Source organism: Saccopteryx bilineata, chromosome 2, assembly GCF_036850765.1.
Source record: "Saccopteryx bilineata isolate mSacBil1 chromosome 2, mSacBil1_pri_phased_curated, whole genome shotgun sequence".
Lineage (NCBI taxonomy): Eukaryota > Metazoa > Chordata > Mammalia > Chiroptera > Emballonuridae > Saccopteryx > Saccopteryx bilineata.
Genome location: NC_089491.1, coordinates 168,750,811 through 168,773,396, shown reverse-complemented (window position 1 = coordinate 168,773,396; position 22,586 = coordinate 168,750,811). Strand labels below are relative to the sequence as shown.

The 22,586-nt window shown below is 43.8% G+C and overlaps 1 protein-coding gene across 12 annotated transcripts in view; it reads left to right on the top strand.

Annotated features, from left to right (window-relative positions):
• TBC1D30 (TBC1 domain family member 30) overlaps window positions 1-22,586 on the top strand; it is a 148,251-nt gene that overhangs the window by 52,877 nt on the left and 72,788 nt on the right. For 9 of the 12 annotated variants that reach the window (XM_066258370.1, XM_066258359.1, XM_066258364.1 and 6 more), the window contains 4 exons: window positions 14,128-14,189; window positions 14,877-14,942; window positions 17,797-17,922; window positions 20,169-20,354. In XM_066258370.1, coding sequence (XP_066114467.1) covers window positions 17,857-17,922; window positions 20,169-20,354 — 252 coding nt within the window. In that variant the 5' untranslated portion in view covers window positions 14,128-14,189; window positions 14,877-14,942; window positions 17,797-17,856. Of the gene's footprint in view, window positions 1-9,566; window positions 10,009-14,127; window positions 14,190-14,876; window positions 14,943-17,796; window positions 17,923-20,168; window positions 20,355-22,586 lie in introns of those variants that run through there. The other 3 variants (XM_066258368.1, XM_066258367.1, XM_066258366.1) reach the window with 2 other exon arrangements.

Here is a 22,586-nt window from a genome sequence, read left to right as displayed (position 1 = left end):
CTTAAAAAAGAAAAAAAAAGAGTCTTAGAATGATTTGGTATAGAAGGTTGGGAAATCTAAGCTAAACAGTATATCTTAGCCCGGCTGGTTGGCTCAGTGGTAGAGCGTCAGCCCAGTGTGTGGATGTCCCAGGTTCGATTCCCAGTCAGGGCACACAGGCGAAGTGCCTATCTGCTTCTCCACCCTCCCCCTCTAGCCACTCTCTCTCTCTCTTCTCCTTCCCTCCTGCAGCAGTAGCTCAATTGGAGCGAGTTGGCCCTGGGTGCTGAGGATGGCTCCATGGCCTCCACCTCAGGTGCTAAAACGTGACTCTGGTTGCAATGGAGCAAGAACCTCTGATGGGCAGAGCATTGCCCCCTAGTGGGCTTGCTGGGTGGATCCTAGTCAGGGCACATGCAGTAGTGCCCTGGCTCTGCATCCCTATCCTCTCACTAAATAAATAAAAAAAAAAACAGTTTATCGTGACCAGGTTAAACAATGATTTTATCTTCCAAACTGATGGGTCTTCCAGTGATACTCATTATTAGGTTCGCAGAGAGGAATCGCAAGACAAGGGAGGTAAAACAATGGGACTTTATTAGTGAATCTGGGTGCAGATGAGCTGAGGCCAAAAGAAGCATCAGTTCCGATAAAAAGGAGTCTGTGGGTTTTATAGGGTTTGAAAATTTCTGCTGTTGCTAGGGAGCTGGTAGAACTTCGTCTGCTCCTTGGAATCTAGGTGGATGAGTCTGCAGTTAGCTGGTTCCAGGAACACCAGAAAGGTTTACAGCCATTGAGTTTCTTTTTTTTTTTTTGTATTTTTCTGAAGCTGGAAACGGGGAGAGACAGTCAGACAGACTCCCGCATGCGCCTGACCGGGATCCACCCGGCACGCCCACCAGGGGCGACGCTCTGCCCACCAGGGGGCGATGCTCTGCCCACCAGGGGCGTCGCTCTGCTGCGACCAGAGCCACTCTAGCGCCTGGGGCAGAGGCCAAGGAGCCATCCCCAGCGCCCGGGCCACCTTTGCTCCAATGGAGCCTTGGCTGCAGGAGGGGAAGAGCGAGACAGAGAGGAAGGAGGGGGGGTGGAGAAGCAAATGGGCGCTTCTCCTATGTGCCCTGGCCGGGAATCGAACCCAAGTCCCCCGCACGCCAGGCCGACGCTCTACTGCTGAGCCAACCGGCCCAGCCATTGAGTTTCTTTTTTTTTTTTTTTGGATTGAGGGAAATTTATTTTCAGAAGGGAAAAGGAACAGAAAAACGTACAGCTTTGCTCAGGGATGTTGAAAGTGGAGTGAAAAGGCTTAGAGACACTGACATTACAAACTGATCAGAACTAATCAGCAAACAATACTGTTTTGTTAATGGTGCACTGAGTGTGCTTTTCTTCTGTCACCTGCTCAATTCTTATTCTTACTTCCTAGTTGTGAAGAAAAGCAAAAATAAAGAATTAGTATTTGTAAAGCCAGTGGCGATCAACGTGGTTGCATATGCGGGTTCCCTTGGATTCGGGCAGACAGTAAAAGAACTGTGGAGCTAGAGGATGGTAGACCATTCCGTTAATTAAAGTCTCCTAACGGTGGATGTGAGCAAACAGGCAGGGAAGACTGCTTCCCTCTCACTCAGGGCTCCCAAAGCCCTGACTCATTCTCCGGACTCTCCTGGACTCACAGGCCCCCCACCAGCCTCAGCACCTTCTCTCTCTCTCTCTCTCTCTCTCTCTCTCTCAACTCTCTGCTCTCTCTGAATCCTCTCTGCATCCTCTCTGTACTCCTCTACCTAGCAAAATAGGCTGGAGGGGGAAAAAACCCTTCTCCAGCAAACAGTTGCCCCTCCCAAGCAGGAAGGCAATCTGCAATTTGCTATCTGCCGCCCTGAGGACAAGCACCCCCAGCCTTCCATAGACTATACACACAAGGCACTGCACCAACACAAGCTAATAATAACTTTAAAAATATAGCCTGACCAGGTAGTGGCTCAGTGGATAGAGAGTCGGACTGGGATGCGGAGGACCCAGGTTCGAGACCCCCAAGGTCGCCAGCTTGAGTGAGAGCTCAACTGGTTTGGGCAAAAGCTCACCAGCTTGGACCCAAGGTTGCTGGCTTTAGCAAGGGGTTACTCGGTCTGCTGAAGGCCCATATGAGAAAGCAATCAATGAACAACTAAGGTGTCGCAACGAAAAACTGATTGATTGATGCTTCTCATTTCTCTCTGTTCCTGTCTGTCTGTCCCTATCTATCCCTGTCTCTGACTTTCTCTCTGTCTCTGTAAAAATAAATAAATAAAAAAAATTAAAAATATAAAACATCCTCATGAATACAATCCATTCATTTCCTGCCGCTCATGTTCATGTTGCGGGTGGCTGGAGCCAATTACAGCTGTCCTCCAGAACAACACCAAATTTTTATTCAATAATGCTTAACGTACACGGGTCATTGTATGGCTCTCATGGAATTACATTTTAAAATATGTGGCGTTCATGGCTCTCTTAGCCAAAAAGTTTCCCAACCCCTGTTCTAGGTCAAGCTCTGACCCAAACCCAAGTCAGAGTTGTGGTACCATGCAGTCATCTGCCTTCCTGGGGCAGGTCTTGCATGTGCCATGGTGATCCTACCTGAGTTCCAGGGAGCTTGCTGAGGTGTGCCTGTCTTCTTTAGAAGACCTGCCTGGGAGAGTCTGCCACACCAAGACAGGCATAGTGTGGCTGTGGTGAAGACGTGCAGCTCCCGCAGATGCTGTGTTGGAGATGGGGCTGTGGCAGGTGGGGTGGCTGGGCCACACATCAGGAAGTTTCAGTGACTGAAGCAACTGCAGACAGCTTGGAAACAGCAGCTGTGCACAGAAGAAGGGCTGATGTCCTGCTGTCTGGTTCTGTCATTCTGCAAGTCGGAAACTATAGGTATGAGAGAGGGGACTGACTCTTCAGAATAATGTCAACACCCAGAGTAAGCTGAGGCTTACACGCTGAAGTCAAAAGGAAGCGGTGAAGCAGTTTGCATTGTTGAGCAGGACCGAGAGCGGGACATGCCCACCGAGTGGGAGATGGTGCACAAAAAGGAGCTAGGTTCTTTCTGACCTCATCCCTGCTCTGGCTGCACTCCAACCTGGCCATTTGGAACCCTCTGCTCTTCTTTCCATCTGGAATGGGTCAGCCTGTTCACATATGTTGGGCAGATAAAAAATATGCTCACTTTGTTAAAGATGCCCACATGGAAGCTGACGCCCAGGTGATATTAATGTGTCCCATTGAGTTTCTTAACCATGTTTGTTCCTCTTTGGTTAGACTGTAGTCACTGACCTGCAAAGTCCTAGTGAGAACAGGAGTTAGGAGTACAAAATGGAGCTATTTTTGTTTTACCTAACACAGATATGGAAGTAAAGTATAATGTGAATACCATAATTATAATAAGAACACAGATGAGCTTTGTGCTTGGCCAGCTTTCTGGTGAATTTAATAGTTCAATGAAATAAAGCTCTAGTAAAACACTGGAACTACAATACTTAGGAGGAGGTAGAGATAATGGTATCCCACCAGTACTCCATATAGTTTGTAAATAAAACTGTCACACTGTCCTGTCACTGCCCATTTGTCTCTCCTTCAGTAAACTGTAAGTTTCTTTAGGGTAGAGAATGCACTGAATTCATAATTTTATTTGGCCATACATAACACAATGCCTTTTCTGCAGCAGTTGATGAATAAGTGTTTGGTTTTATGAGTAAATGAATACATAAGGGAAATTGTTGGGCAGATAAAATATATTATGCTCATTTTGTTAAAGGTGGTGCTGCCCACGTGGAAGTCTGTTGCCCAGGTGATCGTTTGGGATGGGCATGATTATGTTAATATGTGTTGGGAAAGGTCTTTCACGCCAAAAGGTTTTAAAAGGAAGAGAGATCTCGTTCCGGAGAGAAGAGTGATTACGTTCCAGGAGAAGCCCATGCTGTAGAAGAGCAGATCAAGGCCACATGGAGGAGAGGAGAGGCAGCCAAGATGGTGGAGTGCTGAAGGAGAAGCCAGTTTGTGCAGTTTGTGCAGGGAGAAGGAAGGAGATGGGGAACAGAGGTGAATAAGTCTGGTGAGCTAGAAACCTTTGATTCTAGGAAACTCGAATAAGTCAGTAGCTTTGTGAGCACTGAATGAGTGGGTTTTGGAGCCCAATGTGTGTTTTTACTTTCCTGCCGGGTGCAAGCTAGGATTACAGATGATGGCCCACCAGTTCTTGGCTCCATTGTTTCAGTACCGTCTGTCCGAATCAAATGTGAACCTACATGGGCCAGGCGGCTGTGATGGTGGCCATGGCTACTGGCTTTACAAAAATATAAAGATGACTTTATATAGTTAACATGAACCTACCTCAAGTAATATTGAATCAGTTTCAGTTATTTTTGAGGCAAGAAAACATTTTACAAAAGATGAGACTAATATGATTTCTGAAAGCTTGGGTTGTCTGTGAGTTTTAGGTTTTGTGGGTCTAGCTGCAGGGCTTTAAGCACATTTACGGTATGCTATTCTAAAATGGGACTTCCACTCCAGCTGTGAATTAAATTATTGTATAAAATTTTATTTATTTATTTATTTGGTTTTATAGATATATATATATATATATATTTATTTATTTATTTATTTTTTGTATTTTTCTGAAGTTGGAAACGGGGAGAGACAGTCAGACAGACTCCCGCACGTGCCCGACTGGGATCCACCAGGCACGCCCACCAGGGAGCAATGCTCTGCCCCTCTGGGGTGTCGCTCTGTTGCGACCAGAGCCACTCTAGCACCTGGGGCAGAGGCCAAGGAGCCATCCCCAGCGCCCGGGCCATCTTTGCTCCAATGGAGCCTCGGCTGCGGGAGGGGAAGAGAGAGACAGAGAGGAAGGAGAGGGGGAGGGGTGGAGAAGCAGATGGGCGCTTCTCCTGTGTGCCCTGGCCGGGAATTGAACCCGGGACTTCTGCACGCCAGGCCGACGCTCTACCACTGAGCCAACCGGCCAGGGCTTTTGGTTATATTTTTAAATGGAATTTGTTGTACTTATAGGTTTAGGCGTGAAACTCAATAGAACATCATTTGCACACTGCCTCATGTGCCTATCAATAGGGAGGAGTCTTTTTCCTCCCTATTTTTCCATCTTTGCCTACCTCCACCTCCTCCCCACACCCCTTTCCCTCTGGCTATCACCACACTATTATCTGTGTCTGTGTTTTATATATATATAACTATATATATCATATATATATATTTTTTCGTTTGCTTAACCCCTTCACCTTCTATCATCCAGCTCTCAACCCCGTTCCCTTAGTCTGTTCCATGTATAGTATCTGTGCCTCTGCTTTTATTTCATTGGTCAGTTTAATTTTTTCATAAATTTTTAACTTAAATTTTCTGGTCTGTAAATAAAACTGGTTATTCTCCAAATACTTCACCCAAAATATATGACTGTGCCTGGGGGGAATGTTAGGGGTGATTTTGTTTTTGGAAATATCTGAGTAAAGGGATGGCCCTGAGAAAGCATCAACAGGGACTATGGGGAGGCAGAAGATGGGCTGAGTAGGGTCTGGTGTTGGAATTTCAAAGTGTTTCTATTCCATGGATGACAGAATCCTTGCTCCAAAATAAACAAAATGCAAAAGGCACACCTGAGTGGCTTCAAGGAGGCCTGTACTTCAATAGAGAAATAGATTTTTTATGACTAAGAAGAGAAAATCATACAATGAGAAAATAAAATGTCCTGGGTACGTAATGCTATGTGTCATATAATTGTGAGGTGTTTCTCTTCCCCTTCAGTTTCTTTCTGCTGCCCTGACTCTGTCTCTTTCATGAGGAGAAAATGGTTATGATGCCTGTCGCCATGAGCTCAATGTGTGTGGGCTGTGTCCTGGATAATGAGTGGAAAAAACTGCTTCTAGGTCTGCGGAAAATTTTAACTTCTTATGGCACTGGCCACAGTTATGGAAACTTTCAGGAGTTGCTTACAGACCTTCAGATATTGTGGGGAGAGCAGAGGAGAATAGTGGCTTTTATGTCACCAGACCCCTACCCTTTCTGTTAGCAAGAGCACAGAGATATACCCATCCCCTGCCCAGTGGAAGACAGCACCAGACCTGATGTGTGGTCAGATCTCTTCTGAACCTCAGAGACTCAGTGCTGGTGAACTAACTGCCAGGGAGCCCCAGCCTCAAGGATGAGCTCCAGGCCGGCTTTTGGAGCAGGCCAGGGCTCTGCGCCTTTTCTCCCTCTTACCTGCAGGCTTCTGGGTCCTTTTCTCATGGTAATTATCACCACTTCTTCTGCTCAGTCCCTGAAGATAAGCACGTAGGCCATTTTATTTTATTTTATTTTATTTTATTTTATTTTTTTATATTCCTTGACCACGGGCCTTCAGCAAACCAGGTAACCCTTTGCTTGAGCCAGCGACGTTGGGCTCAAGCTGGTGAGCTTTTTGCTCAAACCAGATGAGCCCTCGCTCAAGCTGGTGACCTCGGGGTCTCGAACCTGGGTCTTCTGCATCCCAGTCTGATGCTCTATCCACTGCGCCACCGCCTGGTCAGGCTACTTTAAGATTTTACTGTTAAACAAAAATAGCAGCATTAGAACATTGCACAAGTCCCAGACCTGATTCCCTTTTGGAAGCCCTTGGGACACAGATTTTATTTCTTATGTGGAGCTTTCTTTTTCTTCTGGTTTCTTCCCCCTCTTCCTATTTAAGGAAGCCATACTCCCAGCACATAGGCCTGAAAATCCAAACTTCCTTGTTTCTGCCTGGGAGCTTGCATATCTGGGTATTTTCCATGGGTATTGGATTCTCTGAGAGATAGTCCATGGATATTGGATTTTCTGAGACGTTCCTTGGGTATTCGACTCTCTGAGATGAGCATTTTCTCAAAGCATTTATTTTCTTTAGCAAGTCTTAGTGTGAAGTTTTCATTAGCCTTCTTTTCCCCAAATTCAGCCTAAAACATAATGTTTGGGACCCTGCCAAGATATGATTTGTCCTAATGTGAACTCACTGATATTATTTGTATAGTAAAACTCACTTGACTAGTAAAGAGTGATGGTAAATACATTGGCTTGGTTAGAAATTTCACCAGCTGTGATCTTCATTGTTTCCTCTGCAAGTTGACTTCAGATGACATCTTTTGCTTTTTGAAAACAATATTCCAGATATGAATAAGAAACCATGAGTCACACAATAAATATAATCATAGGCTTGTGCCATGGCTGCTTTTAGAGCCTTGTATTTTAGTGCCCGTTTAATTATCTGTTCGCTATAAACATTGGCAGTCTTGGTTCTCCTTTCCAATATAAACAAAATAATATTATTTAATTCCCTGACTAGTTATTACTATAATAGTAGAAACTTTTTTTTTTTCAGAGACAGAGAGAGAGTCAGAGGGATAGACAGGGACAGACAGACAGGAATGGAGCAAGAATGAGAAGCATCAATCATTAGTTTTTCGTTGCGCATTGCGACACCTTAGTTGTTCATTGATTGCTTTCTCATTATGTACCTTGACCGTGGGCTTTCAGCAGACCAAATAACCCCTTGCTCAAGCCAGCGACCTTGGGTCCAAGCTGGTGAGCTTTCCCTTTTTCTGCTCAAGCCAGATGAGCCTGCGCTCAAGTTGGCGACCTCGGTCGGGGTCTTGAACCTGGGTCCTCTGCATCCCAGTCCGACGCCCTATCCACTGCACCACCGCCTGGTCAGGCAATAGTGGAAACTCTTAAAAAATTTTTTTTCTGGTTTCAACTTCTGTGTAGTTTAGAATAGGAAGTTTTCAAGGAAGCTTTTATTTGTTTTAAAAGAAAAATGAGTCAGTTTTTTTCTTGTAATTTTTTAAAAATTTTATTTATTTATTTTTTACAGAGAGAGAGTAAGTCAGAGAGAGGGATAGACAGGGACAGACAGACAGGAATGGAGAGAGATGAGAAGCATCAATCATCAGTTTTTCGTTGCGACACCTTAGTTGTTCATTGACTGCTTTCTCATATGTGCCTTGACTGCGGGCCTTCAGCAAACCGAGTAACCCCTTGCTCGAGCCAGTGACCTTGGGTCCAAGCTGGTGAGCTTTTGCTCAAACCAGATGAGCCCACGCTCAAGCTGGCAACCTCGGGGTCTCAAACCTGGGTCTTCTGCATCCCAATCCGATGCTTTATCCACTGCGCCACCTCCTGATCAGGCTCACTGTGGTTTTAATGTGCATTTCTCTGATGATCAGTGATGTTGAGCACTTTTTCGTATGTCTATTGGCTGTCTATATATCCTTGTTGGAGAGGTCCTCTGCCCATTTGAATTTTTTTCATTGACTTTTTGTTTTGTTTTTTTAAGAGAGAGAAAGAGAGAGAGAGAGAGAGAGAGAGAGAGAAACATTGATCTGTTCCTGTGTGTGCCCTGACCTGGGGATAGAACTAATAACCTCTGTGCTTCAGGATGATGCTCTTCTAACCAACCCAGCTATCTGACTAGGATGGTCATATGCCCATTTTTAAATTGCATTGTTTGTATTTTTTTGGTGTTGAATAGTATGAGTTCTTTATAAACTTTGGATATTAACTCCTTATTAGATGTATCCCACATAAATATTCTTTAAATTAGTTTTTGCTTTACCCATCTAGTATTCCTTTTCTAAATGTTGGCAAATGTAGGTATTTTTGTATTCTCCCCCCCCCTCACATCCTTTCCTTTCTCAATTTTCATTCACTTTTACACTTAATATTTATTCCATTGGTGAATGGCATAGTTTAAGAATGATTAAAAAAAACAACCAAACCAGTAATGATAGTTAATAGTCCTGAACTACTGAATCAGATCTCTATCTGAAGAGATGAGGAAGCCCTAAAAACAAAACAAAACCCTGCTTTTAATTGGGAACACTTCTTTTTTTTCTTGAAGCCCATACTTTCAAGATAAACAACCATTGTAATTACTATTTTTTATGTGCTCGCTATGCCTAAGATGCCAGAAGAGTTCAATACAATCCGGATGACGTTTGGGCTTTGCCAGTGCCAGCCTCTGGCAGATAGATGTTCCCTCCAACTCGGTTCAGATGAAGTGCGCACAGAGGCAGATCTAACTGCAGGCACACACTCTGGGCCTGACTTCTGAAGTGCCTCGCAAAACCCCAACTTTACACTTTTTTCTAATGACACCAAGTTTGGCTTCATATGTGCAATTTTAACATTTAATAGTATATAATATTTTTTATTTATTTAAAAATATGGTTATGTCTCTTTTTTTTTAAGGGACCCAATATTTTCTGCTCTGGGGCCTCAACCGACCTTAATCCGCCTCTGAGTGGGCACTTGCATCCCACTGGTGTTCTGCACCTGAGATTTGTTTCCTTTGGTTTCCCTTCCCTCCCCTCCCCTCTCAGATCTTGCCAGAAGCACTGGAATCTGTCGTTACTCTGGTTACTCACCCCCCCCCCCCCCCAGCTCTAGGGTTTTTGGGCCCCTCAGCTCTGCCACTCTGGAGCCTAAGAATTAGGAGCGGGGTTGGGCGCTAGGCAGCCAGAGTTGCCCCGCCTGCGCGCAGTGATGCCGGGATTGGGGGCGGGAGGGCTGCCTTCCTCGCGGGCACGCTCCTTTGCTCGCTCCCGCCCTCCTTCCCACTCCTCGCTCTCTCCTGCTTCAGCCCGAAGGCTCCGCACTGCAGATGCCCGATGGCCGCGGCACGCTCAGCAGCGGTTCCCAACGGTGCCCCGTAGGTCCCTTCGATCCCCAAGCACTGGCTGCACTCTCGTGGTTCCCAAGAGACCCTCGACTGAGACGACTCTCGGAGCTACCCGTGAAGCCTTTACCCCGGCGGGGCAGGGGGCTACCTAGGTGGACGGTGGCAGCACTGGAGCCTGGGGTGCTCCTAGATGCGGCAGGACAGACTGACCGGCTCCCTGAGGCGCGGAGGGAGATGCTTGAAGCGGCAGGGTGGCGGAGGCGGCAGTGGCGGTGGCGTGGGCACCATTCTGAGCAATGTGCTGAAGAAGCGGAGCTGCATTTCGCGGACTGCGCCCCGGCTGCTCTGCACTCTGGAGCCGGGTGAGGACCGGGGGGCTGCAGATGGGGCATTGGAAAGGAGTGCGGCGCCCTGGGAGCTGGTATTGCTACTGCCTCTGCCTCAGCTGGACTTACTTAGGCTGGGGAGCGCCTGCAGGCCGTCGGGTGCGGGGTACCACGCCTTGGCGCAGGCGGGGCTGGGTCTGCCTGGGCGGGCAGATCGCAGACCAGGGCCTGGGCGCAGGCAGCGGCCTCCCAAGGCGCGGAGGACCTGCGGCTCTACCCGCGCATTCCGGGGCTGCCCGCGGGTCCCCACCCCCGCGGCCTTTGCGTGGTCCAACCCTGCTTATGCCTGGAGCTGAGGAAAGTGCTGGTCCTGCCCGGGCTATCAGAGGCCGCACAACCGATTGTGCTCCAGGCTCAAAAGAAGCCAGACCTTGAAAGATGTGAGTGAGGCGGAGAAAGACAGAGCTTTGATACTTTCGGTCTGAGGGTAAGGCAGCGACTGAGAAGGAAAAATTGGGTGCCTTTTGTTGAGGGTCCCAGTGGCGTGAGTGCTGGAGTTGGCTCACCTGGAACCTCTAATGTGTGTGCCCAGCTGAGGAGCGGGAAGGAAACACTTCAGCCTATGGGTCCTTTCTTATAGGTGTAAAGTCCGGAAGTGTACCTGGCCGTGCTAGGCTAGGCCCTTTTTGCTGTCAGCCTGTTTACACACCCTTGCTTCTTCAGGCTCCATCACTCTGCGTCTGCTCCACCATCCTCCATCCTTCCCTGGGGTTTTATGAGCCAGACCCTGGTGGAGCAGCCTGGGCGCAGAGCTTTCTGGCAAGGGTGACCACAGAGGGACCCCGCTGTTACTCTTACTAGTGCTTAGTGCTCACCTGCCCTTGGAGAGGCACCAGCCAGGTTCCAGGAAGGTTGGACCTCTTCCAGCCCCTGTCTCCCCGCGCCTTCTTCGGGAATCTGCTATCCTGAGGCTACAGGGGAGAATCTGCGGAGGCATTCAGACCCAAAGGGTGTAACGCGTGGCCACCTATCCTAACCTCGTGGTTCCTTTGTATTTCTCCCTTAGGAAGTGGCTAGTTGCGGAGACTGTAGTATTTATTTACCGCCTTCCTTTACCCTTAAAAAAATCGCCTCCCCCGCCTGACCTGTGGTGGCGCAGTGGATAAAGCATCGACCTGGAATGCTGAGGTCGCCGGTTCAAAACCCTGGCCTTGCCCGGTCGAGGCACATATGGGAGTTGAAGTTTCCTGCTCCTCCCCCCTCCCCTCCCCTCTAAAATAAATAAATAAATAAAAAAAAAAAAATCGCCTCCCCATGTTAAAAGTGTTTTGTATTTCTGAACCTAGAACAGCCGTGATTATCAGATGAAACATAAATCTTCTTCTCTCCCTTATTCAGTTAGAAGGAGAAGTGAAAATGACATGATTTCAGCTTTTATATACAGGCAGCAGATGATAAATTCTAGTTCAAGCCTTTCACTCCTTTTTTTTTATTTTTAATTTTTTTAAAATAATTTTATTTTTAATGGGGCGACATCAATAAATCAGGATACATATATTCAAAGATAACAACTCCAGGTTATCTTGTCGTTCACTTATGTTGCATACCCATCACCCAAAGTCAGATTGTCCTCTGTCACCTTCTATCTAGTTTTCTTTATGCCCCTCCTCCTCCCCCTTTTCTTCTCCCTCTACCCCTCCCCCCCCGTAACCACCACACTCTTATTAATGTCTCTTAGTTTCACTTTTATGTCCCACCTACGTATGGAATAATGCAGTTCCTGTTTTTTTCTGATTTACTTATTTCACTTCGTATAATGTTATCAAGATCCCACCATTTTGCTGTAAATGATCCGATGTCATCATTTCTTATGGCTGTTCACTGATGGCCTACATAGATAACATTTTCTCCCCGAATATATATTAAGTACCCCCACGGATATGCATCTTTCTGAGCTGGCTTAAATTAAGCCTGGGCCTCCGTGCCCAGCAATGAGACAGTGACCACTAGAGCACTTCAGCTGGAGCGCAGAATGAGAAAATAGTTGTGGTCTTGACTAACCCAGCTGGGCTTCAGCGTGGCAAAGGCAATTGGCAGGACGCCCACCAGGTGCTCTGAAAAAGTCAAGGGAGCATATTCGGTAATACACAGAGGGAATCTGGGGCTTTTAGGTCGGTAGAAACAAATCATTACAGAACCGAAATTCCTGGTCCTTGTTAAAATAAAGCAGACGTCATTACTGTACGCTTTTCCATTCAGCACCCTGCGTCTGGACAGCAACCTCACCACCAGGTCTGTTTAATGGTGCCTTAAATTCTGCGCTCCAGCTGAAGTGCTCTAGTGGTCACTGTCTCATTGCTGGGCACGGAGGCCCAGGCTTAATTTAAGCCAGCTCAGAAAGATGCATATCCGTGGGGGTACTTAATATATATTCGGGGAGAAAATGTTATCTATGTAGGCCAAGTGTGGATTTGAACTTGAAGCTTTGAAAAGCAGTATCTTGGGATTCTCTACTACAGCTTGACTGTAGACATTTAGGACCCCCCATGTATTCACCGTACTCTTTCAGGACTCCGAGAAGGGTATATGCATACTCTCATGGACTTGGGCAAATCAGACATATCTCTTCCTAGCATCTTGACTGAATAGATATGTTTTAAAAAAGACAAGTCTACTTTATTATTTTAAATTTGCAAATTCTGAAGATTATTCCTACCTACATACCAGCCCTAATAAGTTGTGGAGAGGTTTTCTGTATGTCTAATCTGCAATGCCTAATCTTAGAAGTAAAAATTTCATCATAAATTGTAAAACTGAAGGTTATTGCTAATGTTTGGTATATCTTGATCTTTGAACTTTTAAGTAATGTCTTTTAAGAAGAATTAAAATGTAATTTCATTTACTTTGAAGTTGTAGGAAAAGATTATATAGCATTTTTAGATTTGATTATTTTTAAAATAGAATTTAAGTAGGAATAAAAATTGTCATTTAATTTTACATCAGTAACAACAGCACATGCTTCTAATATGGAATTCTGAATAAAAGCCCAATATAAATATTATGCATGTCTTTATATATTCTTCTATTTATTTACTTCTATTCCATAGATTTGAGATTTAAAACAAAGAAGTTTATCTAAAATTGTAGATAACAGCATTAGACTTCAGTTACTAAGTCTAACAAGACAGAATTTAAAAACATGAAATCTCCATATAGGATTCATAAGAATTCCCTAAGTGGGAAGGCGATGACATTATTTTTATAACTTTTAGTATTCCACCAGAATTTCCCTAATAAACTTTATCCACTTAAGTGTCATAGAAAACAAATTCTATATGTAGAGAATTCTCTTCATAAGTTTTATAAATATTAATTATACTATGCTAGGTGATTTACAGTTAACAATCACAACTACCTACTGAGATAGTAGACGTTATTATCCTTCTTTAAAGATAAAGAATTGAGACCGAGACAGGTTAAATCACTTGTTTGACTCTAGGAGCCACAGTCTCTATGACTCTACACTTGTGATGTAATTTTTTTTTTTTTTTTTGGCTTACCACTACTTCAGACAGCTATGGAAACCAATATCTTATGTGAAAAACTCCATTTTACTGCCATAGGATATTTTTTATTGCAATAACCAATATTTTTCTTTAATAGAATTGACTAAAGATTAATAAATGTTTTTAAAAATTTCATGGTGATTCAGTAGAATCAGGTTAATTTTTATTAAAATTACATAATTTTGATTTTTTTTTTTTTTTTACAGAGACAGAGTCAGAGAGAAGGATAGATAGGGACAGACAGACAGGAACGGAGAGAGACAAGAAGCATCAATCATTAGTTTTTCGTTGTGCGTTGCAACACCTTAATTGTTCATTGATTGCTTTCTCATAAGTGCCTTGACCGCGGGCCTTCAGCAGACCAAGTAACCCCTTGCTTGAGCCAGCGAACGTGGGCTCAAGCTGGTGAGCTTTTGCTCAAACCAGATGAACCCTCACTCAAGCTGGTGACCTTGGGGTCTCGAACCTGGGTCTTCCGCATTCCAGTCTGACACTCTATCCACTGCGCCACCGCCTGGTCAGGCCATAATTTTGATTTTTGATGTAACTTATTTTCTACCAAAATAACAGTTATGTGTTTTTCTTTTAGGAGTTGACACAAAGTTGAAGTTCACTCTTGAGCCATCTTTAGGTCAAAATGGTTTTCAGCAGGTAACTTTATATTTGGTTTTGATAATACTTTCTTAAAAATTTTTATTTTTAATTTATTGTGCTGACAGGGTTTCAAGTGTTCCACTTAATATAACACCCTCTATCCACAACAACATGCCCCCTCACACTCCATGCAGTCGCTTTCCACCCCCGTTTTACTCCCTTTGGCACCTCTACCCCCTGATAATACTCTTATTTTGGGGTATCTACAGGGTGTATGCTGAGATGTATTTTCAGAGTGGGAAATCTTTGATAAGCATAAGAGGACAAATCAGTTTTCAAAATATAGATAAAATAACTTATGAAGCTACAAGTGGCTTGGGCTTATACTTGCCGTGAAAAATTTTATACTTTATATTAATAGTGTAAGTGTGAAAAAAATATACAAAACCAAACATCTGTTATTCCACAATCGGAATACATGTTTGGCTTCTGAATCAGTGCTTCCCAATTATTGTGTGTGTACTACTATTGGATCACAGGTGTGTTAAGGGTGCCCAGTGTGGGGCTTGGAGTAGTCATGGTCCTCAGACCAGTCATATCTAGTTGAAAGAAGCTTTGATTGTTACCCCAGTACTGCGCTGTACAAATTTTATACTCTATATAGTTGTCAAGATGGAAAAAAGGTTAAAAATGCTTATCCAGTTCAAAATGACCACTTTGTCAATATTTCTTCTTTGTTCCTAGTGGTATGATGCTCTCAAGGCAGTTGCCAGACTATCAACAGGAATACCAAAGGAATGGAGGAGAAAGGTGAGGAGGGTTTGTAGGGCTAACATACAGAAGGACCATGGCTCTGTCCGTCTTTTTATTTTAGTGAGAGGAGAGGAGGCAGAGAGAGAGACTCTTGCATGTGCCTGAACCGGGATCCACCCAGCAAACCCACTAGGGGGCGATGCTCTACCCATTTGGGGCCATTACTCTGTTGCAACCAGAGCCATTTTTTAGTGACTGAGGAGGAGGTCATGGAGCCATCCTCAGCTCAGGAGGCGAACTTGCTCAAGCCAATTGAGCCATGGCTGTGGGAGGGGAAGAGATGGGGACGGGGTGGAGAAGCAGATGGTCGTTTCTCCTGTGTGCCCTGACTGGGAATCAAACCTGGATCTGTCCCTCTTTAAAGTCTGGAATGTCAACAGTGATATACTAGATTTAGTAATTTGAAACATGTCTCGATTCATTATTCATTTATTCAGTAAGTACTTATTGATTATTCTGTGCCAGGTACTGTCCTAGGTATTGGGGATACAGCAGTGGGGTAAGAAAACCAGACCATAATGTTGAACTTATGGAGCCTTACGGTGAATAAAATGTGAAGTACGTCAGATGGTGATAAGTACCATGGATAAAAATAAAGCAGAGCAATAAATGAAAGTGTGGGAAAGTGGGGAAAAGGAGGTGGAATTTTAAATAGCAAAGTGACATTTGAATAGGGCCTTCCAGGAAGTGAGCAGTGGGCCATGCAGCTGCCCAGAGGGAAGAGTACTCCAGAGAACACTCAGATGAGGGCATTTCAAGGTTATACAAGCAAAAACAAGAAGACAAGGTCACTGAAGCACGATGACAAAGGGGAAAGCGATAGGAGAGTGTCATAGAGGTAATGTGTTGGGGTTAAGAGGATGGCAGATCACACAGGACCTAGGAGGCCATCGTAGGGCATTGTCTGGCATGAAATGGGGAAGCATTGGGTAGTTTTGAGGAGGGGAGTTATGAGATATAACATATTTTACATGGACCACTCTGGCTATGAACATGAGAATATGAGGGACAAGGACAGAAGCAGGAGACCAGTAGAAGGCTTGCAGTTATTTGAGCAAGAGATGGATCAGGGTTGCAACGGTAGTGGAGATGGAGAGAAAGGGGTCAGATTCTACATATATTTTCAAGGATGAGTTGAAGTGAATTTCTATTAGATAGAAAATGAGGTAATAGGGATGTCAACCATGACTTCATGATTTTGACCTGAGCTGCTGGAAGGGGAGAGTTACTATTTACTCAGATGGGAGGAAAAGATGTGTGTGTATATGTATGTGTAGTTGAAGAGGTGGTGGATTAGATGTCTGGCTTTGGATCTCCTAAACTTTTTTAGAGATGTTTATTAGATATCTAAGTTGAAGGTACCAAGTGGGCATTTGGACATATGATTCTGATGCTTAGGAGAGAAGTCTGACTGGAGATATTAATCAGTGATATTCCTGCTGACTTACATTCAAATACCAAAACTTAAAATGCTGTTTTTTTTGTTTTTTTTGTTAATTTTAATGGGGTGACAATCAGGGTACATAGGTTCAGAGAAAACATCTCCAAAAATGCTGTTTTAATATATCAATTTATAAACCTAGTTTAATACTCCTAGAATTTGAGCATGAGGTGTTCCTCAAAGTATACATTAAAAATGGCATTATCAAATACATCTTGCAGAAATAGTTTTCATGATAAAGTAATCAAAGGACTAAAAATATCCAGGGATTCTTTAAAAGTTATTCATTATTGGATTTTATTTTTTTGTATTTTTATGTTTTCCTGAAGTGAGAAGTGGGGAGGCAGAGAGACCCCCGCACGTGCCCAACTGGGACCCACCCCGTAAGCCCCTTACAGGGCGATGCTCTGCCCATCTGAGGCATTGCTCTGCTGCAATTGGAGCCATTCTTGTGCCTGAGGCGTAGGCCATGGAGCCATCCTCAGTACCTGGGCCAACTTTGCTCTAGTGGAGCCTTGGCTGCAGGAGGGGAAGAGAGAGAGAGAGAGAAAGGAGAGGGGGAAGGGTAGAGAAGCAGATGGATGCTTCTACTGTGTGCCCTGGCTGGGAATAGAACCTGGGACTTCCATATGACAGGCCGATGCTCTACCATTGAGCCAGCTGGCTGGAGCAAAAGGCTCATTCTCTGTGAATGGCCAGGTGGCTATTATTCAAGCATAGAGAACAATTCAGAGCCAAATATAACAAGCTCATAACATAATATAGCTAATCCAATGAACTGAAATAAAATTTGAAAAACATTTTTTGTTTTCTTAACAGTATCCCTGTTGTCAGGTTCATTGCTTGGTACATAGTGGGAACTCAACAACTATTTTTTTTTTTTTACAGAGATAGAGAGAGAGAGTCAGAGAGAGGGATAGACAGGACAGACAGACAGGAACGGAGAGAGATGAGTAACATCAATCATTAGTTTTTCGTTGCGACACCTTAGTTGTTCATTGATTCCTTCTCATATGTGCCTTGACCGCGGGCCTTCAGCAGACCGAGTAACCCCTTGCTCAAGCCAGCGACCTTGGGTCCAAGCTGGTGAGCTTTGCTCAAACCAGATGAGCCCACGCTCAAGCTGGCAACCTCAGGATCTCGAACCTTGGTCCTCCGCATCCCAGTTCGATGCTCTATCTACTGCCCAACCGCCTGGTCAAGCTTAATAACTATTAATTGAGAGAATACATGAAAGGCCCTGGTGGAATTCAGTATAGTAAGCATTTCAGTGAGATTCTCCTGGATTTCTGCACATGGGCTATATCTGGTTTAGGAACAGTTCCCATGTTCTCATGGATGCGGTAACTATTTCTAATAAAGGTGAAATTATATATTTTATTTTAATACTCTTTTTGATTAATATTTTAGGTTTGGTTGACCTTGGCGGATCATTACTTGCACAGTATAGCCATCGATTGGGACAAAACCATGCGCTTCACTTTCAATGAAAGAAGTAATCCCGATGATGACTCAATGGGAATTCAGATAGTTAAGGTAATATCCCTGAGCTTGGCCTGTTATTCTAACTTAGAAGGAAGATTCTAAGAGCCAGATGTTTCCTAGATAGAGGATCAAGCCTTATGGTCTGAATGTATATTTTCTGCTTCCTCATTTTATTAATTAATAGCCCTTTAATAGGGAACTTTGATTATACCTTGTCTTCAAAGATTTGTATGTGGCCAGTAAGAATAAAATGTTTTCATTCATATTCAACTTATTTATCTTGCTTACATAATAGGAAATTGAAATTCTCACTCTCTTTTTGAGCATTGGTCAGTGCTGTTAACTGGATTTTTACATAGAAGTTACTGAGAAATTTAAAGTTAAGGATATTCCATATTAGAATAACTGGGTTCTCATTAGGGTCTTTGATAATTTCTTAACTGTTAATTGATAATATAATTAGGTTTAATGGTGGGCCTACTTTAAACCAGATGGTCAATGGTTCAAGCCAGCTGTAGAGGCAGCTGTAGTTTGTCTGCCTGTGTTATCCCAGTTGATTAGAGCCTGGTGCCAAAAGCCAAGGATGCTGATTCCATTTGATCTCACTGTTATTCTCTTATGTAAGCACATGGTTTTTTATTTTCTATGAGGACATTACAGTGTGACACTAAGCTGAGGTTTTAAAAAGAAAATTGTTTCATTGAAGTTTTGGTCACCATAAGATGGCTAATATTTTGGCAGATTGAAGATATATGTGTGTGTGTGTATAATTTTTTTTCAGGAGGAAGTGCTAACTAAAACGAGTTATTTTCTGATCTAACTTGGTCTGTTTCAGACCAATGCTAAAAAAATGTTATGGAGTTTTATATTGTATGCTTGAAAAAGCCTTTTCATTCAGGAAAATATACATTCAGACCATAAGGCTTGATCCCTTTTCACATTTCAGCTGTTATTTGGAAATTCAGTGTGTTTCTCAGAGATGAAGTATTGCATATTTGAAATATTTTTTTCTGTTTAAATTTTAAATTAAGGCAGTATGCATTTTATAACGATCATGTTATGAAGGGGTTCTTTTATTTTATCATTGAATACTACATCAGTAAAATGACTTCAGCATCTGTAAATTATAGTCTCTTGCTTGGTAATAAAATTGTAGATATTGCCCTGATTAAATATTAAACTTTCTGTCTGTTTTATACAAATTTACAAAATTTGGATAGAATAATTTTTCTGTATTTGACAGAATGATTTTTCTCTCTCTACAATACAGGTTGCATTTTTTACTATTTAATTTTGCTCCTTAATTCTGTTTGTAGTTTTTTTTTTGTTTTTTTTACAGAGACAAAGAGAGAGTCAGAGAGAGGGATAGATAGGGACAGACAGACAGGAACGGAGAGAGATGAGAAACATCAATCATTAGTTTTTCGTTGTAACACCTTAGTTGTTCTTTGATTGCTTTCTCATATGTTCCTTGACCGTGGGGTTACAGCGGACCAAGTAACCCCTTGCTTGAACCAGCAACCTTGGGTCCAAGCTGGTGAGCTTTTGCTCAAACTGGATGAACCCACGCTCAAGCTGGCGACCTCGGGGTCTTGAACCTGGGTCCTCTGCATCCCAGTCCGACACTCTATTCACTGCGCCACCTCCTGGTCAAGCCTGTTTGTAGTTTTGATAGGTATATCAACATTATATAATTTTTTGTAGGAGGAAATACTGTTGATGTCTATCATACATGTGGTGAAATTACTTGCTTTATCTTAGATATATTATTAAAATAAACTGTCAATTTATATGGAATGATAATGTAATTGTTGTTAATTCTGAATCCCGGTGTGTTTTAATTCTGGAAACACTTTAAGTAGAAAATTTGCTGTCATTCATCTTGAAAATGTTTTAGCATATTAGAAAACATTAGGAAAAGAAAATGGAAAAAAAAATTGTTTTGGTCCATGTGTATAAATTTCATATACATTTTAAAAACTACAATCCATGTTAATCTACTTAATTCTGAGACAAAGGTATAACTACAGGTTTTGTTTGTTTGTTTGTTTTTGAAAAAGAGTATAAGGAGTTATTTTATTATTTTTATTTTTATTTTAAAAAGTTTTTAATGTATTGATTTTAGCAAGAGAGGAAGGAAAGAGAAAGAGACAGGAACATCGATCTGTTCCTGTATGTGCTTTGACCAGGGATCAAACTGGCAACCTCTGTGCTTTAGGACAGTGCTCTAACCAACCAAGCTATCTGGCCAGGGCTTAAGAGTCATTTTAAAAAATATTATTTCCCTCTTATTTTAGGATCTTCACCGCACAGGTTGCAGTTCTTACTGTGGCCAGGAGGCTGAGCAGGACCGGGTTGTGCTGAAGCGGGTCCTGTTGGCCTATGCCCGCTGGAACAAGAATGTTGGGTACTGCCAAGGCTTTAACATCCTGGCCGCACTCATTCTGGAAGTGGTGGAAGGCAGTGAAGGGGATGCTCTGAAAGTGAGTAACAGCTCTGAAGAAGGAAACTGAAATTCTTCAGAGAGTGAAATATTGAAACTATACTTTCTTTTCCCTGAGGCCCACTTTCTTCCAATGTGTTTGCCACACCTTGGTAATTACCCATGATACCATTTCCCCCAGGTTCAAGCCAGGTTGAGTGACAGACTCAGGCAGCTACCAAATGTGAGCAAATGATTATGTTTTTAGTTTCACTTATAAGACTTTTTTTTTCTTTTTTTTGGTGGGCCATTCCGTTTATTAGAGTCTTGCAATAGCAGATGAGCAAGCAGGCAGGGAAAACTGCTTCTCCCTCTCAGGAATCACAAGCAAACAGGCCAATCCCTTCTCCAGCAAACAACAGTAAAAAATGGCCCCTCCCAATGCTGGTAGGCAATCTGCAATTTACAATCTGCCACCCTGAGAGCAAGCACCTGCAGACTTCCATAGACTATACACACGTGGTGCTGCCCCATGCTCATGCACCAATCAGGCAAAGTACAAGACGAGCAAGCCTAACACACTTGTTTGCCCAACATTCCACCCCTTTTAGGGTTGCTAACTTCACAATCTATACAATAGGTATCTTCTGCAATGGTCCCTGTGTGAGGAGTAAGGTACATTACATAAACACACTGCAGTAACAGCACAAGTTAAACAATTACAATAATTACAAAGGCGCCCTTCATAATGTCTCCTTGAGCACTCCTCCCAAGGTGCTAACTGGAGGCTCATCCTTAGCCCCCCACTCCACTGTATGTGGGAGGCCTGTATTGTCCAGGGCTGTGTCCATGGAAATGGTAGTGTCCTTGGTGCGTCTCTGCAACTATGAGAGCAGCTTCCTGGTGCAGAAGGGCCTCCACCAGAGCGGAGGCCCCCCATCAGGGTCTCTCATACTGTCCAAAAGTGGCATGTCCATCCAACAAGGGAGCCAGTGCCTCCCTCCGGTTGCAGTCCTAGAGTCTAATACACTGCTCAGTGAGCAGGCCATGACAGACAGCCCAGCTGTCTTTGCAAATCACCAAGGTAGAGGTCCATTACAAGTAACTAGGCATACAGCTCTTTATTAATGGTTTTCAGCGCCTTTTCCATAAGCGTTCTGTCCACTGCCACAATCCCCATCCAAACCCTCAGCAAGCTTACAGGGCCTGGCGGGGTCAAACACATTTAAGACCTATGCCACCGCCTTGATAGTTTTCTTACCTGCTGTTGCTGCTGCCGCTTCTGGGCAACCACTGGTTAGGCTCTAAGTTTGTGGACAGCTACTTAAATGCCTGCTCCCACCAACTCAGAGCCATTCCACCAGCACAATGCTGCTTCAGTGACCATTTTGGCTCCAGTAACTGCCAGCTCTTGGCCTGAAGCTGAGACTCGAACTCTTGAACCCACAGTTGTGTCTCCAACTGTTGGTGCCAGTGTTCCACTTCCAGGGAAAACTGCATCTCACAAACCTGTAACTACTTCTCCAGAGATCACTCCAGTTCCAGGCACCATTGGTGTTTAGCCTGCATTTCACTCTGCTACTTTCGAGAGCCTCCTTCTCCAGTGCTCACTCCAGTTCAAGCCATTGCTGCTTCCCAGCCTGTAGCCTGACCTGCAGCTCTTTCTCCAGTGACCCTTCCAGCTCATTCCGTTGCTGCCGCTCGGTCTTAAGCTCATCCTGGAGCTCTCGACCTCAGGCAGCCTCTCACAGGGCTGTAAAAAATACCCAGCCCATGGTTCCCAAAAGGAGAGCCACGGGGAACTATACACTGGAGAGCAACAGCCACTCCTCTATCCCACCCTTCCAGGGTGTTGGCAGCTCCATACCAATCTGCTCTGAATCCTGCCAGCTGTGCCAGATGTAAGGCCGGTGGCCATGGCCATGCAGGTTCAAAATGGATTTGGGCAGACAGTAAAGTAACTGTGGAGCTGGAGGATGGTGAGCCATTCCATTTATTAGAGTCTCACAATGGCAGACGAGCAAGCAGGCAGGGAAAACTGCTTCCTTCTCTCTCTCAGGACTCACAAGCAACAGGCTGGGGTGAGGGAGGGAACTTCTTTTTTTTTTTTTAATTAATTTTAATGGGGTGACATTGATAAACCAGGGTACATATGTTCAGAGCAAACAACTCTAGGTTATTTTGACATTTGATTATGCTGCATTCCCATCACCCAAAGTCCAATTGTCTTCTGTCACCTTCTAACTGGTTTTCTTTGTGCCCGTCTCCTCCCCCAACCTCCTCCCTCTCCACC